This window comes from Mytilus trossulus, chromosome 5 (genome assembly GCF_036588685.1).
Source record: "Mytilus trossulus isolate FHL-02 chromosome 5, PNRI_Mtr1.1.1.hap1, whole genome shotgun sequence".
In the NCBI taxonomy this organism is placed as follows: Eukaryota; Metazoa; Mollusca; class Bivalvia; order Mytilida; family Mytilidae; genus Mytilus; species Mytilus trossulus.
In genome coordinates, this window is record NC_086377.1 from 16,577,310 (window position 1) to 16,592,675 (window position 15,366).

The window sequence follows — 15,366 nt, forward strand, 5'->3', positions numbered from 1 at the left end:
TTGGTAGTAATTTCCTTTTGAATTAATAAATCGTATGTGAAGAACCATGAATAATATAGTCAATCGCACGTGGTTATTTTTCTCAAGTCTAAAAATTGCAATGTATGTTCGATACTATTTGCAAAAAATCTCAGCAACATATTTACAAACCACAAAACAGGGCAAGTAATAAATTGCCGGAAGAAGTAAAAAATAATCAGAACAAATACAATAGGTCTTTCAACAGAATAGTAAAAAGACCTACCTAACAACTTCAGTTGTTTAAATTGACGTGATCGAAGGATTATGATAGGTAATACTACAAATTTAATGTTGTGTTGCCAAACATCTAAGGCAAATAAGCTTTACGTTTGAACTAAGTACTATGTTGAATGTCAATTTAAGAACTTTTGATATGAGTTATTCTTGGTATTCATCAGTTAAGATTATGCTCCCTGTCTGTTTATAATTTATTAAGTTTTATGTACCCTTCTATAGCCATTTTTGTACGATTTTTTCAAACCTCAATTGTATCAAAACTACAGATATAATGAATAATAGAGATAGGCCATTTAGTACATATTCCAAGGGGAAACTTGATGCAAAGCATTTTTTTTACTGTTTCATTGCATTTGATAGAAAAAGAGGACTTTGTTGCAAATAAATCAAAATTTTTATAGAAAATCCACAGCTTTTAATACAGAGATTTTTGTTACAAAATTTGAAACATAAATTACTCACTTGATTTTCTATGATGTGCTTGTGTTTATTTTTTACAAACAGTTCTAAGCACCTGTAAATTCCAAAACACCTCGTGCTGAGTCACTAAAGTCGAGCTAACCCAGAAGTTGTACTTGATTTTGGCCATATTTATATTTGTTTTAACCAATAACTACATTTATAAACTTGTTTTAAGGAAATCAATGCTAGCACTGCATGCAATAATCCTATATATATCATTCATAAAATTGCCAAATATGAGAGTACAATGATAAAGGCTGTGCATTTTCTATAAAAAATCTTTATCTATTTGCCACAAAGTCCTCTTTTTCTATTAAATGCAATGGAACAGTAAAAAAAATTATGCTTTGCATCAAGTTTCCCCTTGGAATATGTACAAAATGGCCTATCTCTATTATTCATTATATCTGTAGTTTTGATACAATTGAAGTTTGAAAAGTTCGTACAAAAATGGCTACAGAAGGGTACATAAACCTTAAGCATCTAAATTCTATTTGTAATTGAATCCAATGTTATCGGCAAAATATAATGTTAAGAAGGAAGCCAATTGTGTTCTTTATTTTATTTCACTTCTGATCAGCGCTGAATTGACTACAACAAATGTTTCAAAATTGTACAGAATGGAGTTATTAAATGAAATTAAATGTTTGTATGGAATGTATCATTTTGAATTGTACTACTTTGGAAATGATTTATAATAATGCGATTTTTTGTATAATATTGAATTATAGTTCCAAAGTAATCAGTTAAAAGCATGCTAGATAAGAATACAATTAATACTTACTCACGAACAATCACGATTAATAGTATATCAATAAGATAAAACTATTTGAACTGTATTTCATATTACATATGCATTTGATTAAATCTGTGTGTACGTCAATATTTTTCAACTGACTCTACGAATATAATTATTTCTATGAACGTGTATACCAACTGTTTATAAAACTCCAACAGAATTTGTACGACGATTTCAAACAGATGGCTTGTAATGATAAAGATGGTGAAGAAAGTCAAGGTAGGCGTTCAAGAAGTGAAAGTTTCCAAGTTAATTATTATCTTTGCATAACATATAATGCATACCTCACTTTTCAGACAAACCAGAAAACAGTAACATACACACAAAAAGGCAAACCATGATAGCAAAAAAAAAACTATTAAACGAAACACTTGACGCAAAAATCCATGGAATTTATATATCCATGTCTCTTAAAATCATTTATACCGGATCTGTTAAATACCCCAAGTTATGTTTGGCACTCCTTGAGCCATTTTCATGAATTGAAATAGTATTAATTATTTATGAAAAAAACTTTAGCCGCCTCCTGAATCGCGGCTGTCGCACTGCGTTGAAATTCATTTGTGAACATGTTCTGTCTGTTCTCTGTTTTGATGCGTTCTTTGTTTGTTTCTTTGACACGTTCCGCGTTTATTGTCTCCATTCTAACATAATATCAATAAATCAAAGCTCTGAAATATCAGTATACAATAAGATATCAATGAAGATCAACCCAAAATTCCAATAAGTTGTGCCAAATACGGCCAAGGTTATCTTTTCCTGTGATCCTTAGTTTTTTGAAAATTTTTGAAACAGGAAATTTATTATAATGACCATATAATTGATATCCCTTTCAACACTGAGGTGCTGACTACTAAGATTGTAATACCCATAAGGACGACAACGTCCACCAGCAGTGGTATCGATCCAAAGGTATAAATACTGTGAAAGAACTTTTGTTCGTGGGGTACCAATTTTCGTGGTTTTCGTGGATGACCTTATCCACGAATTTAAGTGTCCAACGAAATAAAACAACCATTTTCCAAATCAAGACACGGACAGATCCCCATCGGAAGGTTTGAATACTGATATGATCTAGAGAATATATTGAATGACGTCAAATCTGAGAATACTTTAATGGCAGTAACAGAACTACAACTGCATGCAAGATTATACCCATTTAATCTTTAACAACCTAAAATGTACAACTTTTGATCTTTAAATTCTTAAAAAAATATTTTGATCGATAAAAGTCAGATTTCCGGTATTGATATGCTAGTATGATACAGTGTTCATTTTATATCATCACTGTTCTCGTACATAGGGGAAATAATAATTTCATGCTGGGCTTGATTTTGATAAGAATTATTTGACAATTCAATTTACGTTTATGGCATTTGTTTATGTTACTGTTTTCTTAAGGTGACATGTTTATGGCCTCATTTACACCTTTGATGGTCTTTAGTCCGTTGATCACTTTATCATGGGTTGATTGTGTTATCACTACGATTTACACGGTCAATGTTTACTTTGCAATTTCCTTCAATCCAGACTATTTGTAACCTTCTTTTCTAAATTTTTCAATTTTTTTTCTCAAGAAAACTAAAATCCACGAATTTAAAAACCCACGAACATGTAAATTTTGCTAAAACCACGAAAATTGATACCCACGAATTAAAGTACTTTCACAGTAGTCAGCAAAGGTACTAGGATTATAATTTAATACGCCAGACGCACATTCGTCTACATAATACATACGACAATATATCATTCCAATTTTTCTAATTTTTCTTTATTTCTCGCTGTTTATATTGTGTTTATAAATCAAAACTCGTTAGTCAAGCCCGTGTGTGTAGTGATAACATATATTTTAAAGAATGTATTCAATCCATCACTGGTAAACTGTAAAGTCATCGTTACAATTAATTACTTTTACTTAATAGATACAAAAATTTAAAGTAAATTTAGCTGAAAAATGTAGTCTGTTGAATGCTCGGAAATCACCATGTGAACATTTTAAACACAACTATAAGTAAAGATTATCCTTCCGATGTTGTGATCGATCAGATCATTGAATATTGTTAATCTTATGACGTCATCTGAGTGTCACTGGTAAGTCTTATGTTGACGAAACGCACGTCTAGCGTATTTAACTTTAAGGATACTACCTTTTTGTTACATATTATCTGTGTGTTTCTATATCCTATATGTTCTCAAAGTTATTTGTTTTGTAGTCCTACTATATAATGTTGTCATGTTAATGTTATATTGAACCTTGCCATTAAAGCGTGAAGTGTGGCATTCTACAAACCCGTGTTTTTTTCTTAAAATGTTCTTTACCAAAACAGGAAATTGGCCATAGTTATATTATAGTTCGTTTTTGTGTGTGCTATATTTTAAAAAAAAATTGTATTGTGTATCAGTTTTCCTCTTATATTTGATGCGTTTTCCTCAGTTTTAGTTTGTTACCCTGATTTTTTATTTTTTCAATCGATTTATCAATTTCGAACTATTGTTGCCGATATTTACATTGGCGCAAATATGGATTTTGTCATCAGCAAATTGAAATATAACTATAGATTTGTATTCTTTCCAAAACGAAATGCATAAATTCACATCCAAGTTCATTGTCAATAAGGATGTTAGCTCCTAACTATCTTACTACCCCATCAGTACTTTTATTTAAAGCATTGTACAAGTCGAGTCTTCATCCAGTGTCCATGACGTTAAAGTACTAAAACTATACTTACTAATGCTTATTGTTTCTGAGGACAGACACAGATTTTCTTTTAATTTTGCCATAACGTTATATCTGGGTTTTTTTTATTACAATGAGTTTTTATATCTTTGTTATCTTCCTACTATCTTTTTTTCCTACACTTATCGAAACATATTAATTAAAACAAGCATAAATTGAAAGTAAAAAATATAAATGACCATTTTAATAAATTTTGTCAATTGCAAGTAACAATGTTATGGTTTTTTTTAAAAAACATTTGTACAGTACAACTGTTTTATGTAAATATTTGTTCGTTTCGTTCTGGCTGAAAATAATGCAATCTTTTGATAAATGAAACATCGTGTGGGGTTTGCTTGTATTTTATCTTTCGTTGTTTTTCTTTCAATTATCATGGGTTTATACTTTGTTGTCATTTTGCGCCGTCTAAAGGCTGAATTGTTTTTGTGATATTTCGTCGTGAACCTATATAGATATAGGAAAAATTGTACGAGTGCCAATGACACAACTCTCCATCAAAGTCATAATTTATATAAAAAAAAATATAAAAAAAAACAAAAAAAAAATTATGCCCGCGTCACACTGTCCCGGTTTTTACGCCGATTGCAACACGATTTTGGAAATTTTCAAAATCGGGACAAATCGTATCCAGATCGGGCTATTCGTAGTGCCATCGTTAGCCATCATAGAACCATCGGTCACTTTTTCTAGCCTTCGGAGACAACTTCGGGAACGGTTCTAAATTTTTTAACATGTTAAAAAATCCCCGAAGGTGCATCCGATGTTGGGGGTTCGTATTGAGTTCGTATCACCCTCCTCACCATCGTAATGTCACCGGGAATGCATTTTTGAACATCGTATTGCATTCGTGTTTCCATCGTTTCCATCGGCCAGTTTTGAACATTACGATGTCTACACGAATGAATCACGAAGCTAACCGAAGGTCTTAAGATGGCAACACGACTTCGTAAAGACCTCGGAATCCCGTCGTGTTGCCATCGAATAAAAGTACGAAGGCGACAAGATGGAACTACGACGGCAATACTTTCACCTAAATGGAAGTTTTCGCGCTAAAATTTATTTAAAGTGCAATGCACGATATGCACTGGTCAGTCTAATACGACAGTTAAGAAAGACGTTCACAAAACATGGAGCTCATATTATATGATTCTTTGAGAACAAGAAAGGCGACAGCGTTGTTTCTATTGATTCAAATGGAACAAGAAGAGCAGCTATTACAGGCTCAGGATTTACTTATACAAGTAAAATATTATTTTTGTCAATTTTTTCATATCAACATAATGAAAATCATAAACGCGCCTCGTGTCCTAACATTGCAGGTACACGCATATAGGGAAACCAACTTTTTCTTCATTATTCTGATTTTTTATGTATCGTCTGAGTTGTCTCACGAATGTTTACTCCATAACCATTTTGTTTTCTATATGTCATATTTTGCCGCATTTGTTGCTTCCCCACATCCTTCCTTTTGTCTATATTATTATGATATTCTCCTTTTGAATAAAAGGGATCAACGAACCGATTACCTTACCTGTAAGATAGATCAGTAAACATGGGCATAATTATGGGTGATTATTCAGACTAGTGCACACATTTTACAGTTCAAACAAGGCAATGCCGAGCGTGGCATCCCCTCGTTTGTTACATATTGGGGACAACTATGGACACTATATTTGTATATGACACATGCAGAAAATGATAAATTGAATATGCATATTCGATACATAAACTATTTTTTTAGAAATCAACCAAAGCATTCAGCAGCTGGAACTACCTTTAATATTGTCTTTATAACCAGCAGTTAAAATAATGAACAACCAATTTCCTGTGTATTATGCAATTTCAATGAGAAAAAACATGTCCATCTGCATGACCTTGACCTTTGGCCTTGAACGTAAAAAATGTCAGATAATTACAAGGAAGAACAATATACCAAATGTGGTTAAAATCTTTTGAAGCATATTTGTTTTAGAGTGTCCACAAGGGTGATATTGCCTTGTATTACAACTGCCACTGTGATCTTGACCTTTGAACTTTAAAGTCAATAGCGCATAAGATATTCTGAACAAGTAACACCATACCAAGTTTTGAGCATTTTGGTTCTAGATTGTCCATAACAATTTTATCTACACCCAACCTGCCTGTAGTAGGCGAGGGGATACTAAACTAAGTTTTATAAGAATTAGACGAAAAGATCCATTTCCCGCCATGCATGTCAGACTTGTACAGAAACGATATGTTCTCGAAATTCTGTTCGTATCATAAAAAAGTTCAAAACAGGTAGAACGCATTTTAGTTCGTTTGTATACTTGTATTATATTGCATATAATTTAAATGCATCGTAAGCTGTACATGACGTCTTTTAGACATCGTATGGCCATCTCGCCATCATCGTAATCCATCGTGTAGCCTTCGTAATCCATCGTGTAGCCTGCGTGATCCATCGTGTATGCTTCGGCTGAGATAGGAACCTTAAATACCAGTCTTTGGTTAACCTTCGTATGTCCATCTTTTGCTATCGTATATAATTTCGGCACCATCGTATAGACTTTGTTATTCATCGTACTTGCTTCGGTCACTCTTTGGTGTCTAAAAGAGATCGGTACCAACTTCGTGCGAAGTTACACTTTTCGCTATCCATCGTATATAAAAATCGGGACAGTGTGACGCGGGCATTATGAATCACATAAACATACGACATTTGTATGTATGTTAACACGTCCAGATCCGCTTTCATGGGATCCATTTTTAGCACAAACATGTTAGTATCATAACCAAATGTATTTGATTAAGAGTTGTATATTATCTTGTTTCAGTGGGTCTGCAATTTCTGAGCCTTTCAGTTGCACCTGACTTACCACACACTTTATGGTAGTATTTGTGTTTTTTGTCGACTTTTGAAAAATAAATATGTTGTTCATAGCTATATCTGTATTTCCAAAATTCAAATACTAACAAACTGACTTCTTGAAGCTGTCCTTTTTTATCAAGAGTAATATGCCGTAATGTGATATAGTATAAACTGCACCAGGCTGCTATTTTTTTGTAATTGCAAGGAATTTTTATATCGCATAATATAACACTACAATAACTATAAGCGCTTTTCAGTATGGATCCTACTTCGTCAAAATTATCTCCCCATCACGCCAGTTCATTTTCACAATCGTAGAAATGGAAGCCATTTGTAGGGATGACGCGCTACCAATTTTGCTCTTGGAAACCGACAAATTTATCCACATTGCACCATTACAATCCTTATATGTCAGTTGTATTTTAAAAGAAAAATATATCAACTTTCTAATGAGCATCAGTTAATAATCTTGTCTGCATTGATTCAACTTAAAACTATTGTCTGATCGGTTGTCAGGCGGAATTTTCGAAAATTCATTAACATTTAAAAAAAAAACTAATTAAATATTTCGTGAAAGGGTAGACTAGATTTTTTTTTATAGTGTATGAAGACTATAAACCCTAATTATCACACACAAATAATTAGAATTTTCGAAGACATGCATTTTCATCATCCAACTTGAAAGACTGTCGTCAAGTACTTTCAGTAAAAAAAATGCCATTCGAACACACCTTCTCTGTTTTTATGACTCATTAAATAGGTATTTCGCTTGACCCATATATTTCATCTTTTAGTACTGTGATGTTTTTGTGTCATAAAGTCAACCTGTTGCTTTAATATATAAAAATGATAGAATCTGAAGCGAGACGATGTATGAAATATTCTTACTTTTACGATATCAAGACAAAATACTCAACTCAAACACGCCTTAACATAAAAAGGTGCACTCGATTTTCTCTTTTCGATACAATTGTTACCCATTTTGGGGAATATTTTCTTCAGTCACGTAATGAAAGGGCAGACACGAAAATTACAGAACTAATAGATTGACATGTTTTCCGTCCGTGGTAATTTTTTCATTTTCTTCATCCAACTTGAAAGATACCCATGTCGTCGACTTGATATTTAATTGTTCTGCTTAACTATGTACTAGATAAATTGAAAACTTATGCAAATAGTGTTTTTAAAATAAAACCCCTCGTTATTGAGAAGAAAATTGTAATTTTGTTTGTTTCTATTAACTTTTAAAAGTTTTGTCACTATAGTAAATGTTTAAATCAATTATAAAAACTCTCACAATTCATCAATATGTAACTGGTTCTTTTTATTACTAAACAATTATATTTTTTTTTCACAGACAGACACCCCTCAAACGTGACTTCGTACAGTAGAACAGATGATGTGAGTAAACGTTTCTTAAGAATACAATATAACTTTTAAATTTGTAGTATATATACTTACTTTGTTGTATATAGGCTACAGCTTACTATCCGGTTCCATATATATATTTCAACCATTTAATTTATTTCATTTGTTTTTCTAATGTGTTTTGTCTAACTGCATTTTTGTGTTTCGATGTTACACACGGATTGGCTATGTACACGAAGTACTTATACATTCGATCATTGTATTTCTGTATATTTGCTTAGTTAAATTCATGTTTTTCTTTTCTTTTCAATTTTGCTCGTGTGCTTTGTCTACATGCCTTTCTATGTTTTTTTTTATTTGGTACATTTGGTTTGTTTTAAAGTGAACAAGAGTACATGTATACCACAATGTAGACTGCAATACCCATATTATTCAAACCGTTTTCAACATAAAGGAATTTTATGAGACTGTCATACAAATGTGAGGTTTCGTTAGCTATACTTAAATGGTTTAATCCCTCATTTGCAACATCAAAAAATAATTGTAACAAGTCATGAATGTTGCAGTGTTTATTCTTTTGACTCTGCTATTTCGTTGGAGGTTTTAAACATTCGAACGGACAACCTATCCTCAACAGCGAGAACAGAATAATGAATGAAAAAGTCAACCAAATCAAAGTTATGAAAGACAAATAATATCGCTACTGATAAATTGTATCACGGGACATCCATTCAGTTATATAAGAGGTGTGAGTGACATGACATAAACAGAATATCTGAAAATGAAATTAAAGAGCATGGCAATAAGCATTTTAGTTTTTACTTATTTATGGTATTATATAAGACTTTGTCTATACTCAAAAGAGATATGTATCGTCTTACTGCGCATCTGTTGCAGTCTACAATTAATATCGCCAATGGTATTTTAATAGACACGAAACAAATATTACGAAGGAAATATATTTTACTCATTAAAGTATATTTTTTATAACCTACTACTAGGAATTAATTACCAATTACTCACAATTACTAGCAATTACTTATTTTTAACAAGATATGAATATATTTACAAGAAATTGTGTAACTGAACACGTGTCTGCATTAAAAAGAAATACTAAATAATACATAAATATTTATAATAACTTTACTCACCTTATTTATCAGTCCTTATTTTAAAATGTAAGTTATAATTTACTGAGTGTTGAATAAAATGAAATTACTTGAAGTTAGTAAAATGTTATAAGAACTGCAAGTGTTAACTTTTCTAAGCAAAATGCAGTATGAAAATTACTGAAATTATTTCTGATAACTTGGAAATCAAACTTATTATCACTAAGTACATGATGGTAAAATCATTTCTTGTGCATCTCACCCATTTCCTCAAGTTTTTAGCTAAAAAGACCGACTTGATTGGTCGTAAAATTTGAAAAATTTATTAATCAAAAACTATTCATTGGAAATAAACATTTTTTTTCACAGAGTTAAGTTTGATTATAACACCTTTAAAATTCATTGATATTTTCGACTTGGATCACATTTTGTAGATTTAATTCAAGAACGAGACTTTAACGAGACCCAAACATCAGAAGAATACATTCTGAAAATGTGGTTTTACATTTTTGTAGTTGCAAATCCATAGCAATGATTTTAATTTACTTGAGTTAGTTACGTTGAAAACAGATTTCTCTATTTTTTTCAATGCAATGACATAAGTTATGACTTGCAATGACAAAGGTAAATATAAAAGTTAAAAATGGATTTTTTCAGCATTTTGTGCATTTTTCTTTAATGTGAACTCAAGCGAATGCACCGTGTAAGTACCATCTCCCTCTTTTATTGTCAAATTGGGCGTAATATGTTTTCGCACAAACGTTCTAGTTTAAGGTGAATGATACACCTATCATTTCCGAAATTTAACAACAATGTAAATGTCTAGGTTCTGAACAATTGCGCTAACATTTGAACAAAACCAAATGAACGAAAAACAAGATAAACCCAGTTTAACCCTGGGAAAAAAAATGAGTTATTTTCTTTATAGACTTCCTTCATCTTCCCAAGAATGAACAATTCACATATTGATCGTACTGCTGTTTCAAACTGCCTCTTTATACAAATAGCCCGGTACTATTCTGAATTTATTTTCTTCTTTTTCTGTTTCCGAAGACGTATTTTTTTCAACTTATTCAATCTCTGTTAAATGTTACAAAAACTATTAAGACAGAACATTTAAAATGTGACCAGATGTGAATCCACTATCAATATAAATGCAACTTTCAAACTACAAAAGAAAAAAATAGCGACCGAATCAAAATGTAGAATCTGGGTAAATTTTGCAAAACGGTACTCTGGCCTTTGTAGGTCTTGTATTATTTTAATTTTAGTTTCTTGTGTACAATTTGGAAATGAGTATGGCGTTCATTATCACTGAACTAGTATATATTTGTTAGGGGCCAACTGAAGGACGCCTCCGGGTGCGAGAATTTTTCGCTACATTGAAGACCTGTTGGTGACCTTATGCTGTTAATTATTTTTCTATAGTCGGGTTGTTGTCTCTTTGGCACATTCCCAATTTCCATTCTCAGTTTTAGTCTGGAGAACCCTCATCTACAAAAACGTTCGCTTTGGCACGATTGAAAATCTACATGAACTATAGATGTGGCCTTTCTAATTATGAGGGTTGACCTGCCCCCTTTCCATCTAAGTCTAATCTATATTTGAAATTAAAGGCAATTACAGGGCCTTCCAAATCTTCAATGTTTTATATTTCGATCGACAAAATAATATCGTGGTTGTCTTTAACATGAAATTGAAAGTCAAAAGGCCAAAGATGAGAAATTAAAAATTAGAAATGAGCTTGTTTAGATAATTTACAGCAATCCTACAGACCCTTTGCCTCATGCATGTCTGCTGTTAAACAGTGTTTTTTTAAAGATCATATAACGTGGTCGGTTTCAGAATGAGCGCATAACGAAAAACTAAAATTAGTGTTAGAGCATATTGCCATTCAACTTAAGAGAATGGTTCAATCTGCAGTTCTAAAACAATGATAAAAACTCGAGTGTGATACGAAAATCATGAGTTCATGGCAGTAAGAATTTCAGATAACAGCAAGCAAGTTTATTACACAAAACATGACAAACAAAAAACTGATATCAAACGTTGACAATATTATTGATTTGATAAGATTAATCCATAGGTCAGGAAACAGATACATCGAGTAAGAATAATAGAAACTTGCGTATTCATAACGTATCATACTATGCTATAACATAGCATAACTATGTTAACAAAAAGGAAAAAAATCTAAAGTAACTTACTGGTGTGGTACCATTATATGTTCCATTGATAAAGTCATGTTGAAGGCAAAATTAACACAACAGAGGCAGTATTTCATTTTATATTTGTTCAAGTGACCGTTATGCTTACTGCACTTTATCAAAATTAATGTTTGCGTAATGCAGTCTGTGACGTCATGCGATTGGGAAAGTTTTGACACGATCAAGGAGTTTATTTGTTATTTTCTTGATTATTGTAATGTTTTTTTTCCATAATTTCAGATACAAATATAAAGGAATTTTTATAATTGATATTTCACCGTCATGAAGTCAGTATCAAAAACAAAAAAAAATCTTTATTTTATAAATATATCGGTTATATTTTCCAATAGTTTTTACTGATACTCTAAATCGCGTTCCTCCTACAATTTTCTTGAACGGGTAAGCTAACCGATCATATAATAAACTGGCATGCGTTTTAGAAGATTATAATTGTTGCAAGTAAATTGTACTTATTTGAAAATTCGGAATAAAATAGCTTATGATGTATTTCTTTTTTAGTGTGAAAATGAAATACGAATTATTCTGATAGGCAGAACTGGAAATGGTAAAAGCGCTACAGGAAATTGTATCTTGAAGAAGAATCATTTTTTGTCAAAGGCTAGTGTTGAGTCTGTTACTACTGCTTGCGGAAGAGGTGAAATTGAACGGGGTGAAAACAAAGTCATCATTGTAGATACTCCAGGACTATTTGACACCAATCATGTTTCGGAAGAAATGAAAAAGGAGATTGTTAAATCTGTAGGTATGATGACACCAGGACCGCACGCAATCATTTATGTTTTTAGTATAACAAATCGCTTAACAGAAGAAGAGACTAAATCCTTTTTGGACATGGAAATAATGTTTGGCAAAGAATTTTATAATTATGTCATTTTAGTATTCACTGGGAAAGATTGGATTGATAGGGAAAAAGTAGAATTGCGTGATTTCCTTAAACAAATGCCAGAGTTTTTCCAACAAGTTTTAACAAAATGTAGTCGTCGTGTCCTAGCTTTCAACAATATAATAGAAAAATCAGGTAAAGGAAATGAAGAACAAACTGACGAATTGTTTAAAATGATTGGTCAAATGAACACGAATGGCAAAGAAAAATACTGCTCTGAAGGACTTGTAACCGTGGCTGAACGGTTTTTTCAGGAAGAGATAAGAAAATTGCAGAAAAAGGCAAAATCGAGAGGGACATCGGACGACCCTTATGTTCTGAGATTACAACTGAGACAAACAATGCTTGATGAAATTCTTTTGGAAGGACATTTTTTTAAAAGACTTTGGTTGAAAGTTTCTAATGTTAGCCAAGAAGTTTGCTCCATTTTGTAATTATATAGATATATTTGAATTGTAGATCTTCGTACACAATAAGATAACACAACAGCCAAACTGCAAGTAAAATTTAAATTGGAAAGTCCCTGGTCAAATGGCAAAATCAAAAGCTGAGACACATCTGGATATCGTTTTTGGGGACCTTTATAGTTTGTTTTTCAGTGTGAGCCAGTGCTTCGTGTTAAAGACCGTAATTCGGCCTATAATGGTTTACTTTAACGAATAGTTACTTAGATGGAGAGTTTTCTTATTGGCACTCATACCACATCTTCTGATATTATTCTGCTCATTATTAGTCATTGATATGATTTAATTTTTCAAGCATTTTACTTTGCAATGACTACAAGGTGATAATTTTTAATATATACAGCCTCCTCCATTTACAACATCTGTTTCCTTTCAATATTAAATAAGAAATAAGATAAAACAAATGTTTCCGTTATAACGCGAAGGATTGAGTTAAAACGCATAAGGGTTGTGTTATAATGCAAGGGTTTGCGTTTTAACGCCAACATAGGAAGAACAATAAAAAAAAAGTGTGGCGCTAATACGCTTCCGTATGTTTTCCAGTTTACACAACAATCTTTTATTATATAATGACATTGGTAATTATGCATTTAATTCTGTACATATTATCATATAATTCGTAAACAATTTAATTAAATAATTTCGTCATGAATAAATGTTTTATCAAAAAATATCTCAAAACGATTTTACATTTCGGCTTAGGATATGTTTAGGACGTTCTTATATAAGATTCGTCTGAAATAGCTTCTAGACACAACTTAAGAGTGTCCTAAGTTCATCGTAAGTCCATCCTAAAATTGGTCTAAGATGTGTCTTAGAACGAATTTTAGGACACTTTCGAGAACACCACCCCTGGAACCTTTGATAAATATTAACAGAAAAAATGTGTAGCAATTGAAAACATTTATCTAAAATTCTTTTTTTTCCAATACTTTTGCTAAACACATCACGTTTTTAATTTCAACAGTAAACACAAGTGTATTTTTAGAACATCATGACCAACTTCGTTAACTAATCAAACTTCAAATATGTCCAACAACTCTTAAGAAATCTTTTTTTTTAAAAGTTTTTGGATTTTAAGGTATTTTTGCGGTACATGTGTTAGACTCATATCGTGGTCTGGCCTCCCATCAAAGTCCGTTCCCGAAATTGACGTCCAAATCTGATTTCATACTCTCGAGTTGACGTTCAATGATATATTGATACTCTGACCGACGTTCAATATTGCATCATGTATTGCCAAAACGACGTCTTATTCGTTTCAAGACGAACATTGATACATGTACATGTTGTGTGGGGTTCAAGATTATGACAACAAGTTTCAAACATTGATACATACTGTCCATTTAGATTTTTTACAACCGGAAGTAGGTAATATGCACATTAATATTTGTAATTATAGTAACCATTGCTATTCAGATCGATAAATGACATACATGTAAGTGTGAGTCAATGAGGGAACAACCAAACAACAAAGAAAACCGAACAACATCCTGAGGGCATTAGTCAGTTTGCAACAATACACACAATAAAAATAGTTAATTGTTTTGAGAGTATTATAATTCGGACTTTTGTTTACACCTTAAGTGAAATATATGCACGAATACATACATCACGAATGTCCAAAGTTGACCCTCAAAACAATTATGAATTTAACAATATATATATACTACAAGATATTTTAAAGGAGAATTAAGTTAAACAGCATTGATTGAAGAGTGAATTTACCAAGAGGTTTTACATAATAATGTGATGGATTAGCAACTATAAAAAATAAGCAGACATCAAACTATTTTTTTTGTTTTTTTTTATATTTTTTTTGTATATATTTTTTTTTAATTATTCATCTTTTATTTCTTTTATTACTTAATTTTCTCCAATATTTTTTGTCCTTTTAACTAAGAAACAAAATCCCATCAAATTGATATTTTCAAGTTCTATATATTTTCTGATGAGTTGTATTATATTACATTTACGTGTATATATATGAACTTACTGTTTGATAACTGTACTGTTGTATATTATATATTTTGGATATTAAAAAAAAAGGAATACATAGTATTACATGGTTAATCCCGTCACATTTTGTATGTGCCTTTTGTTCGGTGGTTTCGTTGGTTTTTGTCTGTCATATTGTGTTCGGAATTGTTTTGTTATAAATTAGACGGTTAATTGTCTTATTTGAAGTCGTTGACATTATTCATTCC

At 31.7% G+C, this 15,366-nt stretch overlaps 1 protein-coding gene across 1 annotated transcript; it reads left to right on the forward strand.

Annotated features, from left to right (window-relative positions):
• The first annotated feature begins 1,640 nt into the window (after positions 1 to 1,640).
• On the forward strand, positions 1,641 to 13,129 carry LOC134717659 (uncharacterized). The gene is made up of 3 exons (XM_063580156.1): positions 1,641 to 1,738; positions 8,465 to 8,508; positions 12,311 to 13,129. The coding sequence occupies exons 1-3, from the start codon at positions 1,702 to 1,704 to the stop codon at positions 13,127 to 13,129; spliced, it is 900 nt and encodes a 299-aa protein (XP_063436226.1). The 5' UTR covers positions 1,641 to 1,701.
• Positions 13,130 to 15,366: the final 2,237 nt, after the last annotated feature.